General features: G+C 40.6%; 1 protein-coding gene across 1 annotated transcript; it reads right to left on the bottom strand.

Moving 5' to 3' along the window:
- Nucleotides 1–17,307: 17,307 nt before the first annotated feature.
- Nucleotides 17,308–24,420, bottom strand: LOC149155872 (putative inorganic phosphate transporter 1-3). Its single transcript, XM_089446100.1, has 3 exons — nt 22,977–24,420; nt 20,342; nt 17,308–17,651 (listed from the first exon to the last, which is right to left on the bottom strand). The coding sequence occupies exons 1-3, from the start codon at nt 24,276–24,278 to the stop codon at nt 17,308–17,310; spliced, it is 1,647 nt and encodes a 548-aa protein (XP_089302226.1). The 5' UTR covers nt 24,279–24,420.
- Between the last annotated feature and the right edge of the window lie 2,881 nt (nt 24,421–27,301).

Genomic DNA, 27,301 nt, shown 5'->3' with positions numbered 1-27,301 from the left:
GGTACCTATTCAAAGAAATATTGATAAAGTATTTTAAATTAACTTTAATGTCAGGTATGCTTGTCAAGTTTTCCTACTCTTCATGTTACTCACAATAATATAAAGGTGGTCAATGACGGATGATTATTAAAGGCGGCCTAGAGTTAGCGCTGTCAACCAGTTCAAAGGTATAAATTGTGTATTTGGTGCTTTGGATGGCCTCTGAAACATTCATGAAAAACATGGCTCTCTATTTACCATGTTAACTCAAGATCAGTTAACAATCAAAAGGAATTCATCGCAGAGGATAAGCACAATACCAAGATCATATCACAAGCTCATGATGAGGACGCAATAAATTTATCGCACAATACCAAGATCATATCACAAGCTCATGATGAGGACGCAATAAAGAGTAGTGTGATGCAGGTTCAAATACATCTGAAATGGAGTTTGGATGTCACAAATTAAGCTCTGGATGATGAAACAAAAGTTTGGATTTAAGAGAACAAGTCGTCAGTGCTATAACAGAGATTAGAAGTTCAAAGAGGGCAGAGGGTTCGATATCATTACTTGGATAGGATATCTATGCTTCCACAGTTCGATATATGTATACACAGTTCCATACTATTACCTTCACTCCATATACATTAAAGTGAAAATCTCATACCATAATTTCAGTGATAATAGTGATTAGGGCGATTCTGAGAATCGCCGGGTGGTGGGGGCGATTCTCAGAATCGCCCCACCACCCGTCGTATATGAGAATCACTATTATAAGTCAGGTAGTCACCACTTCACATTTACCTGTACACGAAATGGTAGAACAAATATAATGCATCAATAAAAAAAAAAGGTGTATAGTTATCCATGAAGAACTTTGTTGCTAAGGCATTGAGCAGCAGAAGTGGTATGGTATCGTTCAATAGATGGGTACCTATTCAAAGAAATATTGATAAAGTATTTGTCAAAGTCAATTTGTTTATTGATTAAAAGATTCCTTCATCATCAAGTCAGCCTCCTCAACGACTCCTTCAAGTTGGCCTCAAAGAAACAGTCATAAAATGATTAAAGTCAGCCTACAATAAAGACACATCTTTTCATGGTTCATGTTGGCGGCTCATTTAGTATGGTCATACCACTATATATACAAGCCTGTGATTTTCGCATAACACAATCTCAAGTTTGGATTTCAGAGTGCCTACTTTCGGTGATTACATAGAAGTTCAAACATAACTTCAGAGACATAATTTGGGTGATAAGTTCGGATATCACAACATGATGACTTCAATTTGGTGCTACTTCAGAAGGAGAGGCTCGTTACATACATAAACTCGTAGTACTATGACTTCAATTCAGTGCTATTACAGTGTTGCTCTCACAGTTTCTCAGTGATATTATAATGATGCTATTACAGTAGATAAAGGAGCTTAGATTGTTTGTAGAGGTGTTCTCCCACCCAAATTTCAATTAATGATATTGAATTTTCTTCCCTTTAATTTCCCAAACTACACGGAGTAGACTTTCTCTATCGATGAATTTTCTCCGTATCGCTGGCCAATTTCTTTAAATCACACGGTGTTCCCCAGCCCAAACCAATACACACAGTATTGAATTTTCATCCCTTTAATTTCTCATTCTAGACAGAATAGGCTTTCTTTATTGATGACTTTTTCCCGTATTGCTTTTATTACTTGGATACTAACACTGAACTGTGTATACATAGTATCGATATTTCTTTCTTCATGTTACTCACAATAATATAAAGGTGGTCAATAACCGATGATTATTAAAGTCGGCCTGGAGTTAGTGCTCTCAACCAGTGCAAAGGTATAAATTATGTATTTGGTGCATTGGATGGCCTCCGAAACATTCATGAAAAACATGGCTCTCTATTTACCATGTTAACTCAAGATCAGTTAACAATCAAAGAGAATTCATCGCAGAGGATAAGCACAATACCAAGATCATATCATAAGCACATGATGAGGATGCAATAAATTTATCGCACAATACCAAGATCATATCACAAGCTCATGATGAGGATGCAATAAATTTATCACACTTTTCCGATAAAGAGTAGTGAGATGCAGGTTCAAATACATATAAAATGGAGTTCGGATGTCACAAATTAAGCTCTCGATGATGAAACAAAAGTTTGGATTTAAGAGAACAAGTCGTCGGTGCTATAACAGAGATTAGAAGTTCAGAGAGGGCAGAGGGTTCGATATCATTACTTGGATAGGATATCTATGCTTCCACAGTTCGATATATGTATTCATAGTTCCATACTATTACCTTCACTCCATATACATTAAAGTGAAAAACTCATACCATAATTTCAGTGATAATAGTGATTGGGGCGATTCTGAGAATTGCTGGGTGGTGGGGCGATTCTCAGAATCGCCCAGCCACCGCCCCGGTGGCTGGACGATTCTCAGAATCGCCCCACCACCCGCCGTATCTGACAATCACTATTATAAGTCAGGTAGTCACCACTTCACATTTACCTGTACACGAAATGGTAGAACAAATATAATGCATCAATAAAAAAAAAGTGTATAGTTATCCACGAAGAACTTTGTTGCTAAGGCATTGAGCAGCGGAAGTGGTATGGTATCGTTCAATAGATGGGTACCTATTCAAAGAAATATTGATAAAGTATTTTAAATTAACTTTAATGTCAGGTATGCTTGTCAAGTTTTCCTGCTCTTCATGTTACTCACAATAATATAAAGGTGGTGAATAACGAATGATTATTAAAGGCGGCCTAGAGTTAGCATTGTCAACCAGTTCAAAGGTATAAATTGTGTATTTGGTGCATTGGATGGCCTCCGAAACATTCATGAAAAACATGGCTCTCTATTTACCATGTTAACTCAAGATCAGTTAACAATCAAAGAGAATTCATCGCAGAGGATAAGCACAATACCAAGATCATATCACAAGCTCATGATGAGGACGCAATAAATTTATCGCACAATACCAAGATCATATCACAAGCTCATGATGAGGACGCAATAAAGAGTAGTGCGATGCAGGTTCAAATACATCTGAAATGGAGTTCGAATGTCACAAATTAAGCTCTGGATGATGAAACAAAAGTTTGGATTTAAGAGAACAAGTCGTCGGTGCTATAACTGAGATTAGAAGTTCAGAGAGGGCAGAGGGTTCGATATCATTACTTGGATAGGATATCTACGCTTCCACAGTTCGATATATGTATACACAGTTCCATACTATTACCTTCACTCCATATACATTAAAGTGAAAAACTCATACCATAATTTCAGTGATAATAGTGATTGGGGCGATTCTGAGAATCGTCGGGTGGTGGAGCGATTCTCAAATCGCCCCACCACCCGCCGTATCTGAGAATCACTATTATAAGTCAGGTAGTCACCACTTCACATTTACCTGTACACGAAATGGTAGAAAAAATATAATGCATCAATAAAAAAAAAAGTGTATAGTTATGCACGAAGAACTTTGTTGCTAAGGCATTGAGCAGCGAAAGTGGTATACTTATGGTGTCATGTGGAAAATGCTTATATCTTTATATGTCATTTACATTAATAGATGTTGTCTAATAATTGGTAATTGTTAATAATTGATAAATTCACTTAGAGACCAGTAAAAGTGAAATGAATAGCCAAATTGAAAGCTCATGACACAACATTGATATATAAAGTAGATTCTACATAAGAGATTGTAGGAGCTTGTCACGTGCAATAGATTTGGATTATTGATCCGACCATTAATTCAATGGATGGTGTTTGACATGAAGAGATTGAAATATGTTACTCATGAAGTAGATGGTGGGATTGAAAAAAAAAACATAAGAGCAATAGCAAGTTTTATTTTCCTCTTTATTCATGGTTCCATAAGGTATTGACCATGGTGAAAAGTTTTATCATTACCCTTTCCAAATGGTTCAATTTAAGGCTTTAAATTAGATTGTGGTTACACATGGAGATGCTAGTTTTATTTATACCCTCTCTTTATGTTTCAACATAAGGCCTGATGCATTTTAAATAAGAATTGAGTTTTTATTTATACCATATTTTATGGTTATATCAAAGGTTTTTTCATTTTAAAGAAAAGTGAAGTCCTATGGATATGGTAAATTTTATTAATACCTTTTTTTTCCATGTTCATTTTTTTTTCATGTTTTTTTAGATTGAATTCTAATTATATTTTAAAAAATAGTATAATTTAGTAAACATGAAGAGGAGTATTAGTTTTATAAGACTCATAATTGTTATGGTGATTATATGAATAATTATTATATCTAATAGTTGGATTTGGTTTATGGAATTAGGAAAAATGTTGTTATACTCCTAGAGGTCAGAGGCCCCGAGGAATTTGGCAAAATGTTGTACATCTCTAAAGTATGTTGTAAAATGTTGTTATGTCCCTAAAGTATGAGCCTCTCTACAATTTAGTTTGAGAACTTAGTATGGGGTCAATGTATAAGTGTTAGATGGTTAAATGTTAGATATGTAAGAGATGTGAATATCTTTTAAAAGTTAGGCTCATAAGTATACATGGTTAAATGTTAGATATGTAAGAGTTAAATATGTGAATATCTTTTAAAAGTTAGGCTCATAAGTATACATATGTTATCTTTTAAAAGTTAGGCTCATAAGTATACCTTATTTTCTTCCTAGTGGTTATACCTTGTTTCTTTCAATAGCCCTTGCAATTATTTCATAAAAAGTAGTTGTAGTAAATTTATATAGCAACATTGTAGCCCTAGTAATAGATTTATTTTCTACAAATAGTATATTTGTTGAATTGAATTTTTGCAGACATAAAAAACTAGTTTTATCATTGTAAGAATTTTTAATTGTTAAATTGATTTTAAACTATTGTACATATTAGTATTAACTGTTGACTAGTTTAATTGAGCCAATTATAGTATGTAATTACCTCTATATCACTTGTTAATAATTGGTAAATTCACTTAGAGACCAGTAAACATGAAATGAATAGCCAAATTGAAAGCTCATGACACAACATTGATATACAATGTAGATTCTATATAAGAGATTGTAGGAGCTTGTCACGTGCGATAGATTTGGATTATTGATCCGACCATTAATTCAATGGATGGTGTTTGACATCAAGCGATTGAAATATGTTACTCATGAAGTAGATGGTGGGATTGAAACAAAAAAAACATAGCACCGTTGATGTTGATGTTATGGTTGAGAACATGTTGAATTTATACTTAGAAAAGAAAAATGATATTCTACCAAAAACATTAATGTGTTTTTTTCCTCATAAACATCTTTGTCTGGCACATAAAAATTTGGTTTTACTAGCATTTTTTTAAAAGTTTGAAAATTGACCCTAAAAAAAAATCATCGTTCCAGTATCATCACTTTTCGTTTTGAAGCTATATTTTGCACAAAAATTTCGTAGTAAATTTCGTAGTCACTGCCATTTTTAAAACATGTTCAAAATTGACCCCTAAAAAATAAAATCATCGTTCCAGTATACACACTTTTCGTTTTTAGCACTGTTTTTGATGTTTTTTCGGGGTTTTTTGGCCAGAGTTCTCGTTTTGAGTTTATAGTTCCCATTTCAAAGTTTACATTGTTTTCAAGGCAGATATGCATAACTTGTATATCCGGGCGTGCAAGGATCCAGCCCGAGCATGGGAAAAGCTGTCGTTTATTTCCACAGACGATGCAATCTTCGAAGTAATGGCGTCATGGTCTCTAGAGTGGTGCACCCCAGATTTGGAAAAATTAGGAAAAATTGTGACGCAACAGAAGAAGAAGGAGACCAAGATGTGCCTCACAAAGCTAGCAGAAAGAAAGCGTCAAGAACAGGAAGTGGCCATGCTGCAGACAATGGTTGAGGCAGCCACGCTAGAGCAAATGACATAGGCCACAACAGTAGCCGGTGAAGAGGCTGAGGAAGGCCAAGAAATTCCCATGGATCCGAATATACAGGAGGAGGTCGAGACACAAGAATGCGTGAACCTTACAACAAGTGTGACCCAATTCAAGAGGCCGCATGACCAGGAGCAACCTTTTGTGTGAAAAAGGGTGAAGGCAACCGAGTCCATGGGAGGAACCCTTATTAAGGATGCCCTGGCAGAATTGATGATGGAGCAAACAACTATGTTGGGTGAGATCAGAGCGTAGTTGCAGGCATTACAGGTGCGACCCCCAAGAGGGATGATACTGAACCTAACAGATGATACATCCGCAACTGAGCAGATGGTGTGCACCCACATAATGAACACTTTAGCGTTAACAACAAGCACCGTCATAGCAGAAGCCGAAGGTAACGTGAGGAGTTGGGGGTTGAATTTGGCCACCCTTCCCGGAGAGACTCTATACCAGCTGCAATATGGGGTAACCGCTGAGCTTTGCACCAGGGAAGGTGCGCCCTCCAGGTCTTGATGGAGCAAAAGGGAAATCTAGACCAAGTCAATCTACAACGTGATGACTTGGTAGCACGCAACCAAGAAGTGGAACATGCCATGGCAGAGGTTTGTAGTAGTATACCAGAGCTGGATATGCCAGCGGAACTCCTAGCAGCCGAAAAAATTCATCACATGGCTGCAGGATTTTGCAAGGCCAAGAGGAGGCTGCCAAAGCTCAGTGGGAATTGAACTTGCAAATCGCAAAGCTAAGGCTGAAAGCACATCCCCCTACATCACCAGAAGTCAGAGAGCAGCATCACCACACCTTTCAAGCAGGATTGGTAGTAATAGAGCGTGCTATACAAGATTTCACGGGATTGTTGCATCACTCCCTTCCTACACTCACATCACTACAAGAAGACCCAACATTGCATTAGGTAGAGATAGAAGTATGGGAGTTACAACAAGCTTGTGACAATATCCTAGGGATTGTGCACATGGTCGCCCTCACTCAGCGCTTAGCCAAGATGAGGGAGGCCTGAGCCATGAAGGAACAGGTGGACGCCGCACACCAGAAAGAAGTCGGGCTTAAAGCGCGCATCCAGACGTGGCTAGAGGAAGCATTCATGAACACTGCTACGATTGAGGGGAAGTTGACTCAACTGCAGGACACATATGCCCTAGGGTAGGAAGGTGCCTCCGATAATGCATCAGAAAGTTGTGCACAAGTGATACAGCGGACAACAGAAGAATATGTTGTAGATATTAGCACAGTGTGGATGTAGTTGGATGGACTCCTAGCCAAGATCACCGCACCAGCCAATTGACTCGGGACGATTCATGAAGATTATGTTCGGGGCCTGTTGGGCAATCGATCCCCCGCATAAGGGTTTTAGGGCTCAAAGCCCATAATTTTGGGTAAAGTATGATAAAGGTTCTGCAAATTATGCGAAGCGCGAATTGTAATGAGTCAAGTCAAAGGGTTGTTCGCCTGAGAAAAATGTAAGATAATAGATAGCGAGTCGGCCTGCCCATGGTTCGCAGACCATAGGAATGTATAAATATAGCAAGACTCTAGGTGTAGAAAGTAGTTTCTTGGTAGCTTTGGTTAAGATCTGAGGGGTATGGGTTTGTAAAAGCAAGAGTGCTCTGAGTCTGTAAGTCTGAGTCGTCGTTGGTCGTAGTTAGAGTAGGCTATGCAGCTATGTGCGCAGAGGCCTAGTAGAGTCCACAGTTGTGTGCGCGGATCCCTGCAGCTAGGTGCGTAGGGCAAAAGGGATTGTACTGAACTGAAGGTTAATAAAGATAAGTGTTTTTTAATTATTGTGCATTTTATTGCAGAGCTATATGTCTATGCTTATGTTATGGATTTATATGTATCTTTAAGATTTATGATTTCGCACACTAGTTTTAACTGTTGAATGCTCGATTAAAGACCTTAAGGAATAGATCAGATCTGTAATAACTTCAATAATAATAAGAATCTAGCAGGGAAAATTTTAAGAACCACCCTAAATTTATATGTATAATAAATGGGCTAATCCCCATGATACATAGGAAAAATGGGAGGCGATTTTATCAATAATATAATATGTATATATAATTTATTTGGCGAATCTCTCACCAAATTATATTATCTTGTACAGTGATGGAGAATCTTTCACTGAATTATAAAATCTTGTAAGATCTTGGCAAATCTTTTATTGAATAATAAAACATTATGAAGTCTTGGTGAATGTTTTGTTAAAGTATAAAACCATATATGATAATAAGAAAACATATTCATTAAACTGTAATATACTAAAATACATGTTTGGAAAAAAGAAACATAATTTTCTCTTCCTACAAACAATGTTCCAACTTTCAGTGACCGTGTTTGTCAATGTTCTTACAATACACTCTTTCATATGCTTCTATTATTTTTGATAATATTCCACAACAAAGTTCTTGTAGGTGTTGATATTGACAACATACATGTTTGGAAAAAAGAAACATAATTTTCACTTCCTACAAACAATGTTTCAAGTTTCAGTGGCCGTGTTTGTCAAGGTTCTTACAATACATTCTTTCATATGCTTCTATTAGTTTTGATAATATTCCACAACATAGCTCTTGTAGGTGTTGATATTGACAACGAGTTCTGTCAAGGTAGGAGAGATTAATCTTTTCTCTAAAACTTTTGTCAAGCTACCACTTTTTTCAAGTTATCAAATTTCTTTCTTATTCCATAGACTCCAACTGCGAGATAAAAAAAAAAAAAAACACATCAAGTTTGTTTACCCCGACACGCCAAGAAGTTGCAATCCCCAACTATATTATATAAGAAAGTATTAGGTATCCCAAAGGATTGAAGGGGATCTAATTGAAAGAAGTGACTGTTGTGAGAATCCTTCCAATCAATATATGAATATATAAATGTAGATTTATTATTATTTTAATTGGAAATATTCAATTAAGTAATAAAATTTGATTACGCCTCTCCCAATCTAAATTGCTTATTAGCATAATTCACTACCCTCATAGGTCTCACATTTTTTAACAACATTGTAACATGTAGATTAATTTCCTTTTTGGTGAACAATCTCCACCTTTTAGGAAAATATGGTGCAGTGGCTCCAACCCCTACAGATCATTAGGACAAACTAAGAATAGCACAGAAGATGAAAGGTTGTACAAACTAGCTTATTTTTCAAACAACTAATCCAACATCAGTACCTAAACTTTTTCATGAAGATATCATATCGAGAATGTTTGAAAAATGGTTGAAATCTTTTGTGAGGGTGATGCGGAAAGAGTGATAAGGTTTCATTGTTTTGAATTTTTTTTGTTAAATTAGAAAAAGTTAAAAACCAATATTAATGGAGATATTGGTATTTTTTACTAAATTTTGTGAAGTGACTAAATGTAGCTTTAACCATTCACCTTAAGATGTTTTTACAATATAATTTCCTAAGTCTATTTATTATCTTCATTATCATAAAAACCAACCTATATCTATCTTAAATCCACATCTACCACTTTTAGGGGGATGAAATTTATTTATCCCTCTAAGCACTTGGTAGACCCAGAATTAGGATGGTTCTAAGATGATAGAATTTCCTTTTAAATAGTCTATACTCACATGAATACCATGGTATTACCATGGGTCAATACCATGGGTTATCATAAACTTGGAGCTTAAAAATTACTATTAATAATTTATAAAAATTAATAAAATTAATAATTGATTTTTATTTTATTTTTTATTTTAACCAAGTTAAAATGTTTAACATACCTTAAATTACAACATCCATTTTTACTCTTGATCTACCAAACCCCGAGAGGGATCAAATATTTTTTCACTCTATGCTAGTTTGCATATCACGATATTTGATCCCTCTCGGGGCTTAGTAGATCCAGAGTAAAGATGGAACTATGCTGGTTTAATTCCCCCATTTAAATAGGCTACATTCCACGTGAATACCATGGGTCAATACCATGTGCCATTTTTATTTTTATTAATACTAATATTCGGGTTAATAATGTTTTTTTGCATGGCATTAATAATAATCTAGCCCATGGTATTTGGCCCATAGTATTTCTCCCATAGGTTTCACCTAAATATAACGCATTTTTTTGAGTGTTCATAAATAAGGTGATTTATGGAGTAAATATAAAAAAAAAAAATTATTTTTTTACCATACATCTCATTTATTTATATTTTTATTAGTTTACCATGCCCCTTTTACAAATATGGTATTTGGCCCATACGATTCACTTAAATAAAACCTCTTTTTGAGCCTTCATAAATAGAAAGAGGGTTATAGACTAAATATAAAAAGAGGTTTTATTTATTTACCATACCTCCACTTTATTTATATTTTTATCTGTTTACACCCTTGCATGTATATAAGGTGACTTATGGAGTAAATATAAAAAATGTTTTATTTATTTACCATACCTCTCATTTATTTATATTTTTATTAATTCACCATACATCTTTTATAAATATGCTATCTGGCCCATAGGATTCACTTAAATAAAACCTATTCTTGAAAATTAGGGCGGATGGAAGGTTGTAACTCCTAATTTCAAGGGCTAAATTTACCTTTTTTACCCTCTCCCTTAAAATAGGGTGGGCTATTTGAGGCGATTTATAAAAATGTACTATGATACAAAATATTCGCCCACTAAAATTTAAAACCCCTTAATTTCGCCTAAGGCCAAATATTCGCCCCTAAAATTTTCCATGGAATCTAGGAAACACCCTCGTCACGGATCTTCACGAAGGCCATACAGCTATGCAGAGTAGCGCGAGTGAGTAGTTTGGTTTGCGACCCCTCAAGACCTCATCAATACATTCCTAGGGTGCGGAAACCTAGTTCCACCACCCTCCCTTACTACCTCAGGTGAGACTTCAGCCCACGCTCCACGGATTGTTGCCGAAAGGCCTTGTAGTGCAAGATTTGTTTGGCTAAAACACTTCCAAACCTGGGTCAGGCCCCAATAAGCCAACACTATGGAAGAACTATGTGTTGCAGTCGCCCTCTCAGAGCCAAATAGCTCTGCTTTTTAGATTCCAAGTTGTTTCCTTTTGGAGCAGAAATTTCGATCTTCTTTTCTCTAGTGCCTGTATGCGAGATCGGATGTCCGACGGAAGAGTATGGTCAGTCAAATGTAGGCTAATCGCCTTTAGTTCAAAATCAATATCAGCAAGTTCTTTGTTCAGTTGTATCTTTTTGTTAATCTCCCACTTCTTTGTCGTTTGTCGCAGGGTCCATAATTTGTCCATAAAGGACCGCATATGAGAAGGGAAGCGACTTTCTGCATTGCACCAAATTTTCTTGACTAGATCAGAGTAGGATGGGTCATCCAACTAGATCCTGTTGAACTTGAAAGGCAATCCCCCACAGAAATCTTTGCGAAGAAAGTGTAGAATGATAGGGCGGTGATCAAAGATATGGCAACTGATAATTTTAGATCGGACCAAACTAAGTCTCTCAATGAGACGATCATGCAAGATGAAGCGATCAAGTCACTTCGCAGTGTAGAACTCCCTCGATCGACCATTATGCCAAGTGAGTGAGATATTGGAGGGGCAAATGTCAACAAAATTATGGTCCATAATGATGGTTTTTAATGAATCGGCCATGGCATCCGTTCGGGAGGAGTGACCCCAGTGCTCGTGCATTCCAAATGTATAGTTGAGATCCTTGGCCAAAATAAGGGAAGTTAACTAGTAACTCCGACGCAACCAACCGCTGCCAAACTAATTCATGATCACGGTATGGTGCGCATATATTAAGAATGTGGATGCGACCAAAGAGTCCACGTATATGCCCGGCAAGAAGTATTTCAGAAAAGCAAGGAAAAGCTCGCAGCCTGACCCATTTGGGATCCCATGTAGTTATCAAACCCCCTGAGTGTCTGTTTGTGTCGGTGGCAGCCATGTGCCAATCTAGTAACATTCTTTGAAAATACCCAATCGCTTGAGGTGCAGTGTGTATAGTTTCTTGTAATAGAATGATGAAGGGACAGTTTGTTGAGAAAAGATCCTTAAGAGCTAGAAATTTGGGGGCGGCCCCAAGCCCCCACGAATTTAGCAAGAGAATAAAAGTCATATTTGTCCTGGAGCGGGCGGTCGTGCTCCAAGGGCCTGAGGAATAGAGTCGGCAATGGGGACGTCAATGAGGGAATGTGCATCCACAGAACAGAAAGTGGGAGGGTTACGTGGATGGCCACGGAAGTGTCGACTGTCGCGTGACTTTTTTTTTCTGGATAGTGATGTTACCAAAGGAAGAGGGACTAATGCGAGGGGATGGAGGACCCGATGGTTTGTGGATAGTAAGAGACCGAAGGTCCAAAGTTTTCCTCTGAAGAAGAAAATTGAGGTCGATTTCCACATAATTTGTGGGGGAATCAATCGGAGAGTGTGGTGATGTGGGAGTTGATGCAATAGGCAGGTCAGATATCAGTGTGGGGGGAACGACACATAGGGAGGGTTTTTCCTAGACGTAGCAGATATGGGTGGTGGATAGGGGATCGCAGTGAGTGGGATGAGGCAGGGTGTTAGGTGGTGGAGAGGGGAAAGTGAGTGATGGAGTAGTATGCCCAAAAGAAAGGGTATCAATGGGAGGGAGGTCCGGGCCAGCTGAGGGTGAGGTGGATGGGATGAGAATGTGAGCAGATTACAGAGGATTATCAGTAGAGTGACGAGAAGGAACGTTAGGGGGAGGATGGGGAGAAGTACCTGAGAGAAGTGGAGTTTCGTTCCCACGAGTAGGAGTCTCAGAGCCACCAAAAGAAGAGTTGTCCACACATAGAATGTTTGCTCAATGCCATTTTCGCATCTGAGGCCCATGAGATGCCAAAGGTCTAGGACCCATCGACAAGGACAATGTGCCAGAAGGTGTCCGATGCGATGGAAGTTTAGGCATCGGAAAGGGACACCCCAATAGTCTAGTCGCTGAATTAGTTTTGTGTCGCTCCAACTAATGGCGATATGATTTGGAAAGTCGCCCCTATAATTTTTTTTCAATGATAATCCATGTGATACGCTTGTCCTGTGCCCCAAGGCAATGAGGATCAACATATACAAACTTCCCGATAGCATCACCAATATCCTAGAAAACCCTCTTTGACCAGAATTCGATGGGGAGTCCTAGAAACTTGACCCAAATAAGATTGTTCTGCGAAGTTTCTTTAAGAGGGTTGAATCCAATATACCAAGAGTATAATGCAAGAAAACTGCGACCCTTAACCTAGGGAATAGATTTATTCTTCTCAAGGTCCTCCTGACAAAGGAAATGGAAGTTGTAACAGCCATTCAGCAAGCGAACAACCGTCGGCATATAATCAAGCAGAATGTGCCATTTTGAATGTAGCCAGGCACGCATGTCTGAATCCTCCATATCTGCAATGTTCCACTTCCCTACCAGAGCCCATTTTTGAAGGCTAATAACTCTGTCTGAAAGCACATCATATCCAAAAGCCAAGTTTGGAGCAGTTTCAATAGTTTTAATGGCATGGGTAGGGTAGTGAACATGACGTCCATGTACCAATTGTGAATTAACATGCAACATCGATGGCGCATGTAGGCCATCTGGCAGAGAAGGTGATGGATGTGTCAGTTGCCACGTGTCCAAAGGAGTGGCCCCACCCCAATATGAAATTTCAACAGCCAATGTGGCATGAATGAGTGCCTCGTGAGTGGATGAGTCTGAGTTCAGTTGTTCCATAGTCGCATAAGGTACATAGATAGAGCAAAACAACCTGGAGGGAGCAGGTGCGGATGATAAAGGGAGGTCAGTCGGTAGGTGTAGGGTAATTGAGCTAGTGTAGAGAATGTCCAGGGATCCTCACTGTTAGATATACCATGACCAAAGCATTGGAAAGGGAGTCAAAATGAAGAAATCCAGATAATGTTGTCGCCGAAAATGAAATCCAAAAGAGGCAAGGCTCTAGAAAAGAGGGAAGAGGGAATATAGTAATGGGAAAGGACAGATGAAGGGATCTGAATCAGTTAGGATGATTATATCTGTCATTCAAAGATAGAGAGAGGGTTCCAATTCGTGTCAGTGCAGAGAGTCTAAAGACAGGATCGGAAAATTTGAATCAAACCGAATTCCGGGAAGATAGAGTGTGCCGAATGAAAGATGCAGAGTAGAGTTGAAGCATGTAACAAAGAGATGAGGTAGATAGAGAAGATGCAGAGTATCAAAAGGATGGTGACATGTCAGTACCTTCACAACAACAGCACCCGGGGCATGTCCACCACTTATTCTAGAGTCTAATTCCAAAGGAATTGCATGGTTGTGAAATGATGAATGAACTTATTCAATGGTGACAGAGTGTGTTATAGCTGTTTATGTGTAGGCAATCAATCCCCCATAAGGGATTGAGGGAAAAGTAGGTGGAAGAGGTCACTCCAGAGGGTGTTATAGCTAGTTATGTGTAGGCAAGCAATCCCCCAGAAGGGATTGAGGGAAAAGTAGGTAGAATAAGTCACTCCAGTTGGGCATGAGGCCGGCGTGTGGGGATGGAAAATGTAGTCAGATGATACAGAATAGGATGTAGGAAGCAATGCAGGTGAAAATGACAATGTGAAAAATTACAGAGTGTGTGATGGAGAGGAGTAGAAGCAAGAAATAGAACATCTTTAAGGGAAAAAAGAAACAACGGGTCGAATGATAAGCAGTCTAGAATGAGAAAATAGAAACCGATGACCACCAATCACAGTCCAATGGATCAAAAGAAAGGATGTCGAAAGACAGCAGCACCTGCTAAAAGCTCAAGTCTGCCGTCAACACCTTTGACTATGCAAGCTCCATCCTTCGTTTGGTCCCAAACTTCGTTACTCTGTGTATACCTCACAACCTCTGTTGTGCATCCAATCACCAACTTTCGCTTCAAACAAAAAGAAAATATCACTAGATCCTGGGCTGCCCGTGCAAGACAAAAATGAACCACTCGATCCAGAGATGCCCACGTAAAATAACCAAAATTCTATCTGATTTGAAACAACAATTCATCCCTTTCAATAGATTAAAACCGATGCTTTAAATTGACGCAAATAGACAAGATCTTAATTTCAACAACCTATTTAAACAAGTATATATTCACCAAGTTTAGAGAAGAATGTGAAACATGGGGGATATGAACACCCCATATATTGCGCTGTGCCATTCATAGATGCTACAAATTTTGAAATCGTCGCCCATCGGTGAAGTAATCCCACAACGTATTGAGAAGGCGAGAAGTCATGTGAATATATATATATATATATATATATATATATATGCTGCCTTACTGTAAATTTGGAGACAAGGCATTACAGATTAACACAAGAATCCTCCTACTTTTACGGCTTAAAAAAATCATAATTGCAGGACAACTTCATAATTATTCACTTGGCAAGTAAGAAACCTTTTCAGATATATAAAATAGAGCAGAAAATAACATTGAATAAAAGCCAGAACTCTTAGTGTCCTCGTTTGAGGTTTGAACACGAGACCTCGTATAGAATATTGTCAGTATTTACCCCTCCCTATTCACGTCAAATTGACAATCTATTTTTTTTCTTTTTTTAAGTTAATATGGTATTTCATCAAAATATTATGAAACCTAAGAACATCAGACAGCCATCTTAAACATGTCGCTTAGTATATGTCAATATGCCAAGAGGAAAATCAAATATTTTTAAATATCTACCAATTTAGTTATAGTTCAAAATTTTAATAGTTTTGACAACTCTAACTCTTGTCTCTTTGGAGATCCTAGCAAATTGGAAATATCTACCAATTTAGTAATAGTCCAAAAATTGGAACATCTAATAAAATTGGAAATATTTACCAATTTAGTAATAGTCCAAAATTTTAACAGTTTTAGTTTTTACAAAACTAACTCTGGTCTCTTTGGATATCCTATAAAATGAAACATCTAAAAAAAATTGAATAAAAACATCTAATAAAATTGCAACTATACATAAAAGATTAGATAAAATTGAAACTATGCAGAGAAGAGAAGATGATAAAATTGGAAATATATAGAGAAGATTAGATCAAATTAAAATTGCAATTATACATAGAAAATTAGATCAAATTGAAAAACTATACATAGAAAATTAGATCAAATTGAAAAGAAACATCTACTAATATTGCAACTATTCATAGAAGATTAGATAAAATTGAAACTATACAGAAAAGAGAAGATGATAAAATTGGAAATATATAGAAAAGATTAGATCAAATTAAAATGTCAACTCTACATAAAAGATTAGATAAAATTGAATAGAAACATTTAATAAAATTGCAAATATACATAAAAGATTAGATAAAAATTGAAACTATACAGAAAAGAGAAGATGATAAAATTCGAAATATATAGAGAAGATTAGATCAAATTGAAACTATACAGAAAAGAGTAATAAAAATGCAACTATACATAAAAGATTAAATAAAATTGAAACTACAGATGATAAAATTGGATAAAATTGGAACTATGGAACTATATACAGAAAATTGATAAAATTGAAACCATACAAAACAGAGAAAATTAGCAAGGCCTATGCACAAATCCAAATCCAAATCCAGAAAAACCTAAAATAGAGTAAATTAAAAAACTAAGTTAACTTTACAAGTGCTACATCCCTAGATCCCTTGCACCTGGCTCACCTTAGGATCAGATTGAAAGTGGGATTGGATAAACTTTTTCCTTGGTATGCCCGCGGAGACACTTCTTCCCAGCGAGTCCCACTTCCTCCGAGCGAGTCCTAAAAAGCTTCCATTGGTATGCCCGCGGAGACACTTCCTCCAAGCGAGGCCTAAAAAGCCTGTTTCTCTCAAAGAGCAACAGCAACCGCAAGGGATTTCAATTGACGAATCTCATTAGGAGACAGCGACGAATCTCATTCCGAGTTTCAGGGAGACAACTGAATGATGAGTTTTAGCAGCTCCTGCTCACCACGGATTACCCCTCCATGCCTACTACGCCTTGGCGTTGCATATCATATCAGACACAAAGATTGAGCACCAAGATTAATTGTGGCACCAGAGGACTACACAAAAGGTTAATTTTGGCAATAAACTAAGAGCAGCTGAGACACAAGGTTCGAGCTGATGACAGGACAGGGTGCCGAGAGAATAGAGCTAAACACAAATTTAGTAATTTACCGTCCATTTTCATTCAAAGCTGGTATTATTAAAAAATTATCCTCCCTGTAAATTCAGAGCTGAGATTATAAAGAAACTACGTTGAGATCCCAGCGTCATAATCAAAATGAGAAAAAATTTAAAAAATTTCCACTGTTTAGATGCAGAGTTGGAATTATACGAAAATATCGAAGACAATTGTGATGGATATCTTAGTGCAGAGCCCCTTACATAGAAGCTCTGATATTGTAGCAATATAATGAAACCCTTACTGCAAAGTACAAAAGAGTGAAACCTAAGACAGTACCCACGATCTTTCTAAGCAGGCGTGGTTCTATTATTGCTAAAGCGACCGGAATGAAGCTCTTGTCCCTCGTCCTGCCCATCATCATTTTCACCCGTGATCTCCTCAAGGGATCTGCCCTTCGTCTCCGGAGTTAGAAACGTGAAGAAAAAACCCATGGCGCAGAAAATAGCAAGAAGCAGCAGAGATTTCTTGATTCCTATTCCCGTGGGGTAACCTGTATCTGTCTCCTTTTGATGCGTGCTCTGCGCAGCGTACAGGAACCCAAATGCTCCCACGATGCCCCCCGCCTTCCCAGCTGCAGCCGAGATGCCGTGGCAAGTCGACCGCAATCTAGCCGGAAAGATTTCGGCGGGCACTGTTGGAACTACTACACACCTACATGTAGACTCTTAGTTAGAGCATGTGACTGCATGGAAGATTCCTTTTGAATGTTGGAACTACTACACATCTACATGCGGACTTTTAGTTAGAGCATGAGATTGCATGCAAAATTCCTTTTGCATGATTTACTCCTTGATTTACTCCTTGATTTGCTCCTTCTTTAACTCCGCAACTGACTAGTTATCTCCGGAACTGGTTGTAGGTGTTGAGTCTTCTCATTGATCACCACTATAGTCATTACCTTGGGATCTTCACCCAGTAATGCTATATCATGAGCATTGTAACATAATTTTCAATTGAATCATTCTTTTCTTCTTTCGATTTTCTTTTAGTGCTTTTGCTCTACAAAGCTGTGTGTTCAACCTTTACTAGCTAGATTCATCTGTGCAGGTTTTCTAACACATTTACATGGTATCAGAGCCCACAGGTTGCTAGATAAAAGGCGCATCAGTACTTTATTTTGCAAGTATTACAGCTTGGAGATCGAAGATTGACAGAAAAATGGAGTTTCCCAAAGCATCGATCCTAACACCGTACAACTATCATGAATGGAAGGATCAAATGGCTCGATACCTTCGTCATAAAGGGTTGTACAGGATTACCATGGCTACAGAAGTGGAACCCACTTCAGCCATAGAGAAATCCAAGTACCTCAACCGTATGGATGAGGCCCACGGATCCATATGCATGTGCATCTCTCCAGAGTTGCAGTTTCATCTATCTGCCTGCAATACTCCCAATGAGATTTGGAAAAAGGTTGAAGAGCTCTACGGGAAACAGGATGAGATGAAAGGACATCTGCTCGAAGTGGAGCTGCTATCATTGGATCCACGGAACTATGACAGAATTCAAGATTTCTTCACCAAATATAATGATTTATTGCTGCAACTCAAGGGTTGTGGAATTGACAAATCCAAGGAGGAGAGTCGCCAAGTTCTCTCTATTATGTCAAAGCTCGGACTAGAATACTCCGTCTTTGTGTCTACATTTCATTCAGTAAGGCTCGCAACAGGTAAATCCTACACTATGCCTTCTCTCAAAGAATTTATGGAGTCTCTTATTTTTGAGCAAGATAAACTCATTGGCATGGGGAAAATCAAACCTCCAAAAGCACATGCACTTGCTGTGCATGATGGCAGCCACAATAAAAATCACAGATCTGATTCAAATCAGAAAAATCAGCAGCAGAAAGACAAAGGAAAAGCACATTCCCATCCAAAGAAGGAAGGGTACACCAAGCCCTTCAATGACTCCTCCGGCTCGAGAAATGAGAAAGGGAAGAAAGGAAACAGATGCACCTACTGTCAAAGAGGATTCCATCCAGAATCCTCTTGCATGAAGAAACAAATTGACCAAATGGCAGAAATCCTTCAGAAGCATAACCTTGGGGACCACATCCCTCAGGGCGCCAAGAAGAAAACTGAGGATCCGCCACACGGAAAAGGTAACAATTTTCATGCTTTAGTTGCAATTAATTCTTCTCCTGATGCATGGATTATAGATTCTGGTGCATCACACCATATGGCTGCTGCAAAGGAAGTATATTCCTCTTTGGATGCATGCAAAGGACCTCCCATCCTCATGGGAGATGACTCACCTATTGAGGTCACCGGAAAAGGTAGAGTGGAACTTTTACACGGAAGCTTTGAAGATGTGCTTCATGTTCCAAAACTTTCGGTAAACCTGCTTTCAGTTTATCAGATCACTCATTCCGGCACCGGAAAGAGAGTGGAATTCACTCCAGATGCAGTGAACATATATGATCTACATAGCAATGCCAAAATTGCAACTGGTGAGGTAAACAATGGATCCAGACTGTATACATTTTCTGAATTTATTGAATCTGAATCCTCCTTATTGCTTACACATGCTGATGATAGTAGTAGGCTTTGGCACGAGAGGTTTGGTCACTTAAATTACAAGTATATGCAGCAGCTAAGCAAGAATGAGATGGTGGAAGGCTTGCCAAATATCAGTTTCTCCAAAGGAGTTTGTGAAGGGTGTGTTCTTGGCAAACATCCCAGAGAAAAGTTTGATACCGGCAAGACTCACAGAGCATCATCTCCTCTAGATCTGATCCATAGTGATCTCATGGGGCCTTTTCCTCATCCTTCCATCAACAAAGCAAGGTATGTGCTTACATTTATTGATGATTTCTCACGGTATACTTGGGTGTATCTTCTCAGGAACAAATCTGAAGTTTTTGAGCACTTTGAAGATTTCAAAGCACTAGTTGAGACACAGTCAGAGAGAAAGATCAAAGCCCTCCGTACAGACAATGGGGGGGAATATGTTAACACAGCACTTCAGAACCTTTGCCTTCAGTCCGGCATACAGTTGCAGTACACAGTTCCATACACTCCGCAGCAGAACGGAGTTGCTGAGAGAAAGAACCGATCTCTCAAAGAGATGGCTTCCTGCATGTTGCATGCCAAGTCACTGCCTCATAAGCTTTGGGCCGAAGCACTTAATTGTGCTAACTACATCCAGAACAGATCTCCTCATAGGTCTGTCAAGGACCAGACCCCCTTTGAGGCTTGGAGCGGCACTAAACCAGAGGTCACTCACCTCCGTGTTTTCGGCTCTCGAGCATGGGCCCGGATCCCCTCTGAAAAGAGGAAAGCTCTTGATCCACAGAGCATTGAGTGCATCTTTGTTGGATACCCTGATGGTGTGAAGGGATATCGACTCTTGATTCCCTCTACGGACAAGCTCATCATTGAGCGAAGTGTCAAATTTGAGGAAAGTCTCTCGCATGCACCTCAAGCGCCGCATGCAGACACTTTTTATCTACCTCATGTCCGAGATGATGACTCAGTACATTCAGATGCCGATACAGATCATGCAGATGCCGAGGAAGAGCATGCAGATGCAAAGACAGAGTCTTCAGATACAAATCTAATGCATGCAAATGATGATCCACATCCAAGCCCAAATCGGGCTTCCAGCAGTGAATCATATTCCCCTGTCATAAATCAGAGAACAAGGAGCTTACGTGAGATATATGCACAAGACCAACCAGCTGCTAGAAATGGTCTTGTGGGGGACAATTCTGATCTACAGAGGACTAGCTCAGAGTTTATTGATCCTCCTCTTGTCCTCACTGCCGCTGAACCATCGCCCTCCTGGCATTGTCATTTGGTTCAATCTTCTGATCCACAGTCTTATGCTGAGGCTGCTGGGCATCCATCTTGGGAGTCCGCCATGGAGGAGGAGTATAACTCCCTCCTCGAGAACCAGACTTGGGATCTGGTTCCCCTTCCTTCAGGAAGGAAACTTGTCCGATGCAAATGGGTCTACAGGACCAAGAGTGCTGCAGATGGGCAAATCACCAGACGGAAAGCAAGGCTAGTAGCCAAAGGCTTCCAACAAGTGCATGGCATTGATTATGACGAGACCTTTGCTCCAGTAGCAAAGATGGATTCCATACGCCTTACACTTGCCATTGCGGCTGCCCAGCGGTGGGAAGTACATCAGATGGATGTGAAGAATTCCTTTCTTCATGGAGACCTATCTGAGGAGATCTACATGGAGCAGCCACATGGTTTCATTCAGGATTCATCTTTGGTCTGCAGACTGAAGAAATCTCTCTACGGCCTTAAGCAAGCCCCGAGAGCTTGGTACGCGAAGATGGATTCTTTTCTCTTATCACAAAACTTTGAAAGATGTAAGTCTGATCCGAATGTTTACATGCTTAGGACACATGATTCTCTTCTTATCTTAGTTTTGTATGTAGATGATCTCCTAATCACTGGCAGCTCAGCTTCAGCCATTGCTACAGTCAAGAGGGCCTTGCATGATAGGTTCTTGATGACGGACATGGGTCCATTACACTTCTTTCTTGGTCTTGAGATCAGCCAGAATGCCACAGGCATCAAACTCTCTCAGGCTAAGTATGCACGGGATCTCCTCGAGAGATTTCGCATGACTGACTGCAAGCCAGCACCGACTCCTTTTCTGTCTGGGGTCCGCCTTGAGGATGGAGGTGACACTCCATTAGTTGACAGCACTCTCTACCGACAGCTAGTGGGGAGCTTATTGTACCTCACCCACTCCAGACCAGATCTCTCATATGCAGTAGGGGCAGTTTCCAGATACATGCAGGAGCCGCATGAGCTACACTGGAATGCTGCCAAGCGCATCCTCCGATATGTGCAGGGCACCATCACCTTCGGGATTCACTATGCAGCAGGCACTTCATTGAATCTCCTTGGCTTCACAGATTCTGATTGGGCGGGAGACAGCATTGATCGCAAGTCCACCTCCGGATATTCACTCAGTCTAGGATCTGGCCCTATCTGTTGGTCGAGCAAGAAGCAGGCTGCTATTGCTCTCTCTTCAGCTGAGGCTGAGTACCGAGGAGTAGTCAACATCACCATTCAGGCTCTGTGGCTACAACACTTCCTCACTGAGTTGGGCGTCCAGTTCCACCAGCCCATTGTCATCTGGTGTGACAATCAGAGCACTCTCAAATTTTGCAGGGATCCAGTACAGCGGCAGCGGACGAAGCACATAGAGATCCATATGCACTACATCAGAGACTTAGTACATGATCGGGTCATTGATCTGCAGTTCTGTCCTTCAGCAGAACAGACTGCAGACATCTTCACCAAGACATTCACTGAGCAGAAGTTCCGCTCTTTGCGTGATCGTCTTGGAGTGAAGGACACGGTTGCTTAGCAACAATATTTTTCTTCCTCTTTTCTTTTGATTACATTGTATTTTGAGGGGGGGTTTTTCCCATGAGGTTTTCCCTCTTTCCTCAATTTTAGTACAAGTTGCATTGTATTTTGGGTGACCTTTTGCCTTAGTTGCCAGGGCCCATTTTCTATTTTTCCCCATAGTGGTGTTCAGGGGGGGTGTTGGAACTACTACACACCTACATGTAGACTCTTAGTTAGAGCATGTGACTGCATGCAAGATTCCTTTTGCATGTTGGAACTACTACACATCTACATGCGGACTTTTAGTTAGAGCATGAGATTGCATGCAAAATTCCTTTTGCATGATTTACTCCTTGATTTACTCCTTGATTTGCTCCTTCTTTAACTCCGCAACTGACTAGTTATCTCCGGAACTGGTTGTAGGTGTTGAGTCTTCTCATTGATCACCACTATAGTCATTACCTTGGGATCTTCACCCAGTAATGCTATATCATGAGCATTGTAACATAATTTTCAATTGAATCATTCTTTTCTTCTTTCGATTTTCTTTTAGTGCTTTTGCTCTGCAAAGCTGTGTGTTCAACCTTTACTAGCTAGATTCATCTGTGCAGGTTTTCTAACACATTTACAGGCACTATGAAAGTGGTAGTGTTTGGCCCGAAATTGGCGAAGAAAAATGTAAGCGAGTACATGATCACGAAGGTCGTGTGTTGTCCGCCGCAGTAGCCACTGTCGCAGGTGTGCCCTCGCCAATGGTAGTATGGAATTGCAAGAGCTAACATGAAAACCGTCATGAAGAAGAAGCCCATGAGCTGAATGGCGAACCTGCCTATGCGGTCTATGAGAGCCACGGTGAACCAGTAGCCGGGCACCGTTGCGCAGAGAGCAATGAGCGACTGGGCTCTGGCTACTTTGTACACTTCGTGTATGGCGTTCATTTTCTTGGCGGCGGGAAGCCATCCGACGGCCGTGTAGATGTCTTTCTGGAAAAGGTTGTTGCTGTAGAAGGCTATGTCCAGAAGAAACCATGTGGTCGTCGTCCCCAGAAGATGAAGCCCGTGGCGCCTTGCGAATTCTCTGGAAAACAGCCCGAATTGGTCATTTCCGGCGGCCTTAACCGTTTCCGGCGCCTGTTCCTCGATGTCGACCTGCAACACCTTGGCCATGTCGGAAGCGGCGAGCTTCGTGTTCTTGGCCACGAGCGCCGTGTATCGAGCCGTCTCCGGCATCTTGAGACGCCAGTAATAAGTGAGCAACGCTGGGATGGCTCCGAACATGAGGATTATTCTCCACACGAAGTCCGCCTGCGGGGCAGTGGACAGCCCCGGGTTTTCTTCAAACGTGGGCCGAGGATACGCCTTGTTGAACGACGTGGCCACGATGATGGACACCGCGCCTCCGGTCAAGATGCCGAAGCCCTGCATAGCGAACACCGCGGCAATGAAGGCCCCACGTGTTCTCTTGTTGGCGTACTCTGACATTATCGTGGCTGACAACGGATAGTCTCCGCCGATGCCGAAGCCCAGCCAGAACCTGAAAAAGCAGAGCGTTGTCATCACTGATTTGGCCGTATGGCCGAACGAGAGCCCGCTGGCCAGGGCGCCGCCTACCATGGTGATAAGCGTCATCCCGTACACTTTCTTGCGCCCGAGTTTGTCGCCGAGCCAGCCGAAGAACAGCTGGCCTGCCAGAGTGCCGCACAGAGCCACGCCGTTCACTGCCGCCGATACATTGGGCGGCAGCGATCCGGGTTTACCAGTCGCTGGATCGTAATAATAAAGTCTCCCCAGCAGCTTGGTGACAGTAGTAATACAGAAAATATCATAAGCATCAGTGAAGAAACCCATGCCAGAAATGATGATTGCTGTGAAATGATACCATTGCGTTTTGGCCTTGTCCAGTGCATTTAACACCTCCAGTTGCTCTGTCCTCGCCATGATTGGGCTACAAAATTTGGAATCCCCAACCCTAAATCACATTCACCACACGACCAATCCCAAATTAAAACCTGCTCGCTTGCTTTCTGATCTCGAAAGCTGCAAAGAGCAGTTCTATCTGCAGACGACCACGCTAGCAATGATATTTATAACCGCAACGCATCGGTGATATTTCCTGCCATCTGGCGAAATAAATAAAAAACAATATTCCACTTGAACTCTGGTACATATTCAGCCAAAAACAATGTTGTCTTTTTTGAATAATAATTGTAGGTGCAGAGGTTGAGTGTGCATAATTCTATAAGTTGAGTAAATAAATTGTTTTAGTTAGGAGCAGTTAAATTTGAATGCATAAAAGATATTTCATAATCAATTTAATTTTGACTAACTTGTTTAAATTTGAGAGATTTTCAAAGCTCGTGCCACTGCAAGCTTACATTGGATGAAATTCTTAATCAAAATATTATTTAGAGAATCTTTCAAGGAAATTGCGTTATTTTGATGGTTTTTATAGTTCAAATATTACAACGCTGACATGGCTTCCCACGATAATGAAATTCTTAATCAAAATATTATTTAGAGAATCTTTCAAGGAAATTGCGTTATTTTGATAGTTTTTATAGTTCAAATATTACAACGCTGACATGGCTTCCCACGATAATAATTTATTCCAGTTAGTGAACTTTCTCGCTGACGAAGACGGGGAAAGGAAAGTTATGGATGATTCTGTCGCATACATGACACACGGTTTGGAAAAGTAGATGTCGCTTATGTGTTGGAATGGTTGGCACTAAGCTTTTCAGTATCATCTTAAAGTTTTACTTTGAAGAATCAAGTATAGGATTAAACGTCAGAGCTGAAGCAAAAGTAAGTCAAATTCAAAGGAGGTAGATGTCAACGTCATTACTGTTTTGATTGTAGACATGTGGGGAGAGATTTTAAGCAGGGGCTCTTGTCACGAGCTTGCTACTTGCTGTGTTTCTTCGTTCGGCTCTAATAGCCAACTTGTTGTGAACCAGTGGTGAACCTATTCAGAACTTTCATGCTCTTAAGGCCTCAACAACGGCTTTCTCGCCTAACAATGGCCTTGGCGTCCCTTCTTTCTTTTGGCGAACTTCTTGCAAACATCTGATGAAAGCACAGAGATAACTACTAACGCAGCAGACAATGCTAAAGTGCAGACAAGGTATTCAAATGCAGAATGGTGTACTCATTTTATTTCAGAATGGATAAACTGATTACAAAGAGATTCTTTACAGAGATAGACTATCTTCGCATTTATCGGACTTTATACCGTTCTCAAGGAACAAGCATTACCAAAGGCTACCTGGCGATAGATAGGCTCTACCTCAGAATACGACACAACTTATTTATAGATTGGACGACTCTTTAAATGATTCGGCCACTTTAGGTTCTCACCAGTGCCGAGCACACTGATGCGCAGGCTCCCAAATCACCTAAAGAGACTTGAGTTCTTCTCGTGTTGCAAGCAGACCAAACAGAACGTCCACAGATGCAAAGCAGGAGAGGCACTCGACTTAAAACACACAAAGACTCTAACTGACTCAAAATGTGAATGCCTTAACAATGAGCCTTACCCTCATTATATAAGAAGAGAGGGGGGACAAACATTACTGTAGGCCATCTGTAAAAGGTGGATGGAACATAACTTTTGGATAGTGTCAGGGCAACGTCCGCACAAGGATTCCTGTCACGCCCCCAAGCTGGCGGTAGTCTTCCAACCGCTTTTAGCAAGGTGCGGCACCACCGAACACTTTCTTTTCAACAATACTTATGTTCATGGACTACGCCTAATTCACTTCCTCTTACTTAGTTTGAGTTTCTCAACCAAGTATTATTAAGTTTAGCCTTTATACCAATGAACACCCATACTCATTCATTATCAACAACAATTATAACAAGAACACAATTGCACAGTATAAAGGGAGGGGCAACTCCCTGAACAATGAGTCTGCTCGAAATATATGTATTAATCAATCTTTCAACAACACAAGCTTTTACAAGTATCCTTGGCAAAATCCAACTCTATACTTAGCCAATTTATAATCATGGCAAAACTGCCTTTACACACCTTTGTGCACACCTTGCATGGTGGGCGGGTACTCATCCGAGCTACCAAGACACCCCCGTCAAGTCTCAGCGCAAACCGGTACTTCAATCAACCCACGGCACACCTTGCCAAACGTTCGACCTTCACCAAGTGCGAGTTACAACCGTGCACAAGTCCAACTCAAGCGCATGAGCTATGCGCTTATACAAGTCCCTTATGCGCACTTCTCAAACCTGCACCTCTATGCAAAGTCCTTGTTCGAATGAGTGATCGAGTTGATTGATGTTTGATGCTCCAAACGTGCACCAATATATACACATGGTAATGGGGTGGTGGCTCACCCAGCCGACCACCAAAACATGGTTTACACACCCCTTCCCAAGCGTTGAACATGTCGGCCTACTCTCCATCGCAAGTCGGTCTCCAACCCCATCGTTCCACGCTCCAAGTGGTCGTATAAAGTCCCATCGCAATCCTTGTATCATCGCAAGTGTCGCAATGTTGTGTCGTTTCGTCGCAAACAGCTCGGGCTTTCGTCGCATCTCCATGTGCCCTGACTCGCCGGTCCACCCACACGCCCGCACCGTGTGCGCCAACTCGCCAGTTCACCCACGCCTGCGCCCGCATGTGTGCCAACTCGTCAGTCACCCGTGCCCGCGCCCGGCGTGTGCCCTGACTCGCCTCTCGCCCGCATTGCGCCCGGTGTGCGCCCTGACTCACCTTTCGCCCGTGTGCCCATCGCATGACCGCGCCCGCGCCCGGTTCGCCCGGCGCCCAACCGCATGTGCACCCGAGGACCTTACATCCTCCTCCACCTAAAATCGTTGTCGTCCTCGACAACATACCATCCCGGTAGCCATCCACCAAGATTATCAATATCCATGACGTCAACTCCTCCACATACGATAAACATCCCTGCAACATATGTAGAACTCCATCTCCACCATGTCTC

The sequence above is a fragment of the Pinus tabuliformis genome, chromosome 9 (assembly GCF_031772625.1).
Source record: "Pinus tabuliformis cultivar Carrire ecotype Pingquan chromosome 9, CPIR1, whole genome shotgun sequence".
NCBI lineage: Eukaryota > Viridiplantae > Streptophyta > Pinopsida > Pinales > Pinaceae > Pinus > Pinus tabuliformis.
This window is presented reverse-complemented; position numbering and strand designations above follow the sequence as displayed.

Coding starts and splice junctions, on each gene's coding strand:
- LOC149155872 (XM_089446100.1), bottom strand. CDS start 24,278: ATGGCGAGGACAGAGCAACTGGAGGTGTTAAATGCACTGGACAAGGCC.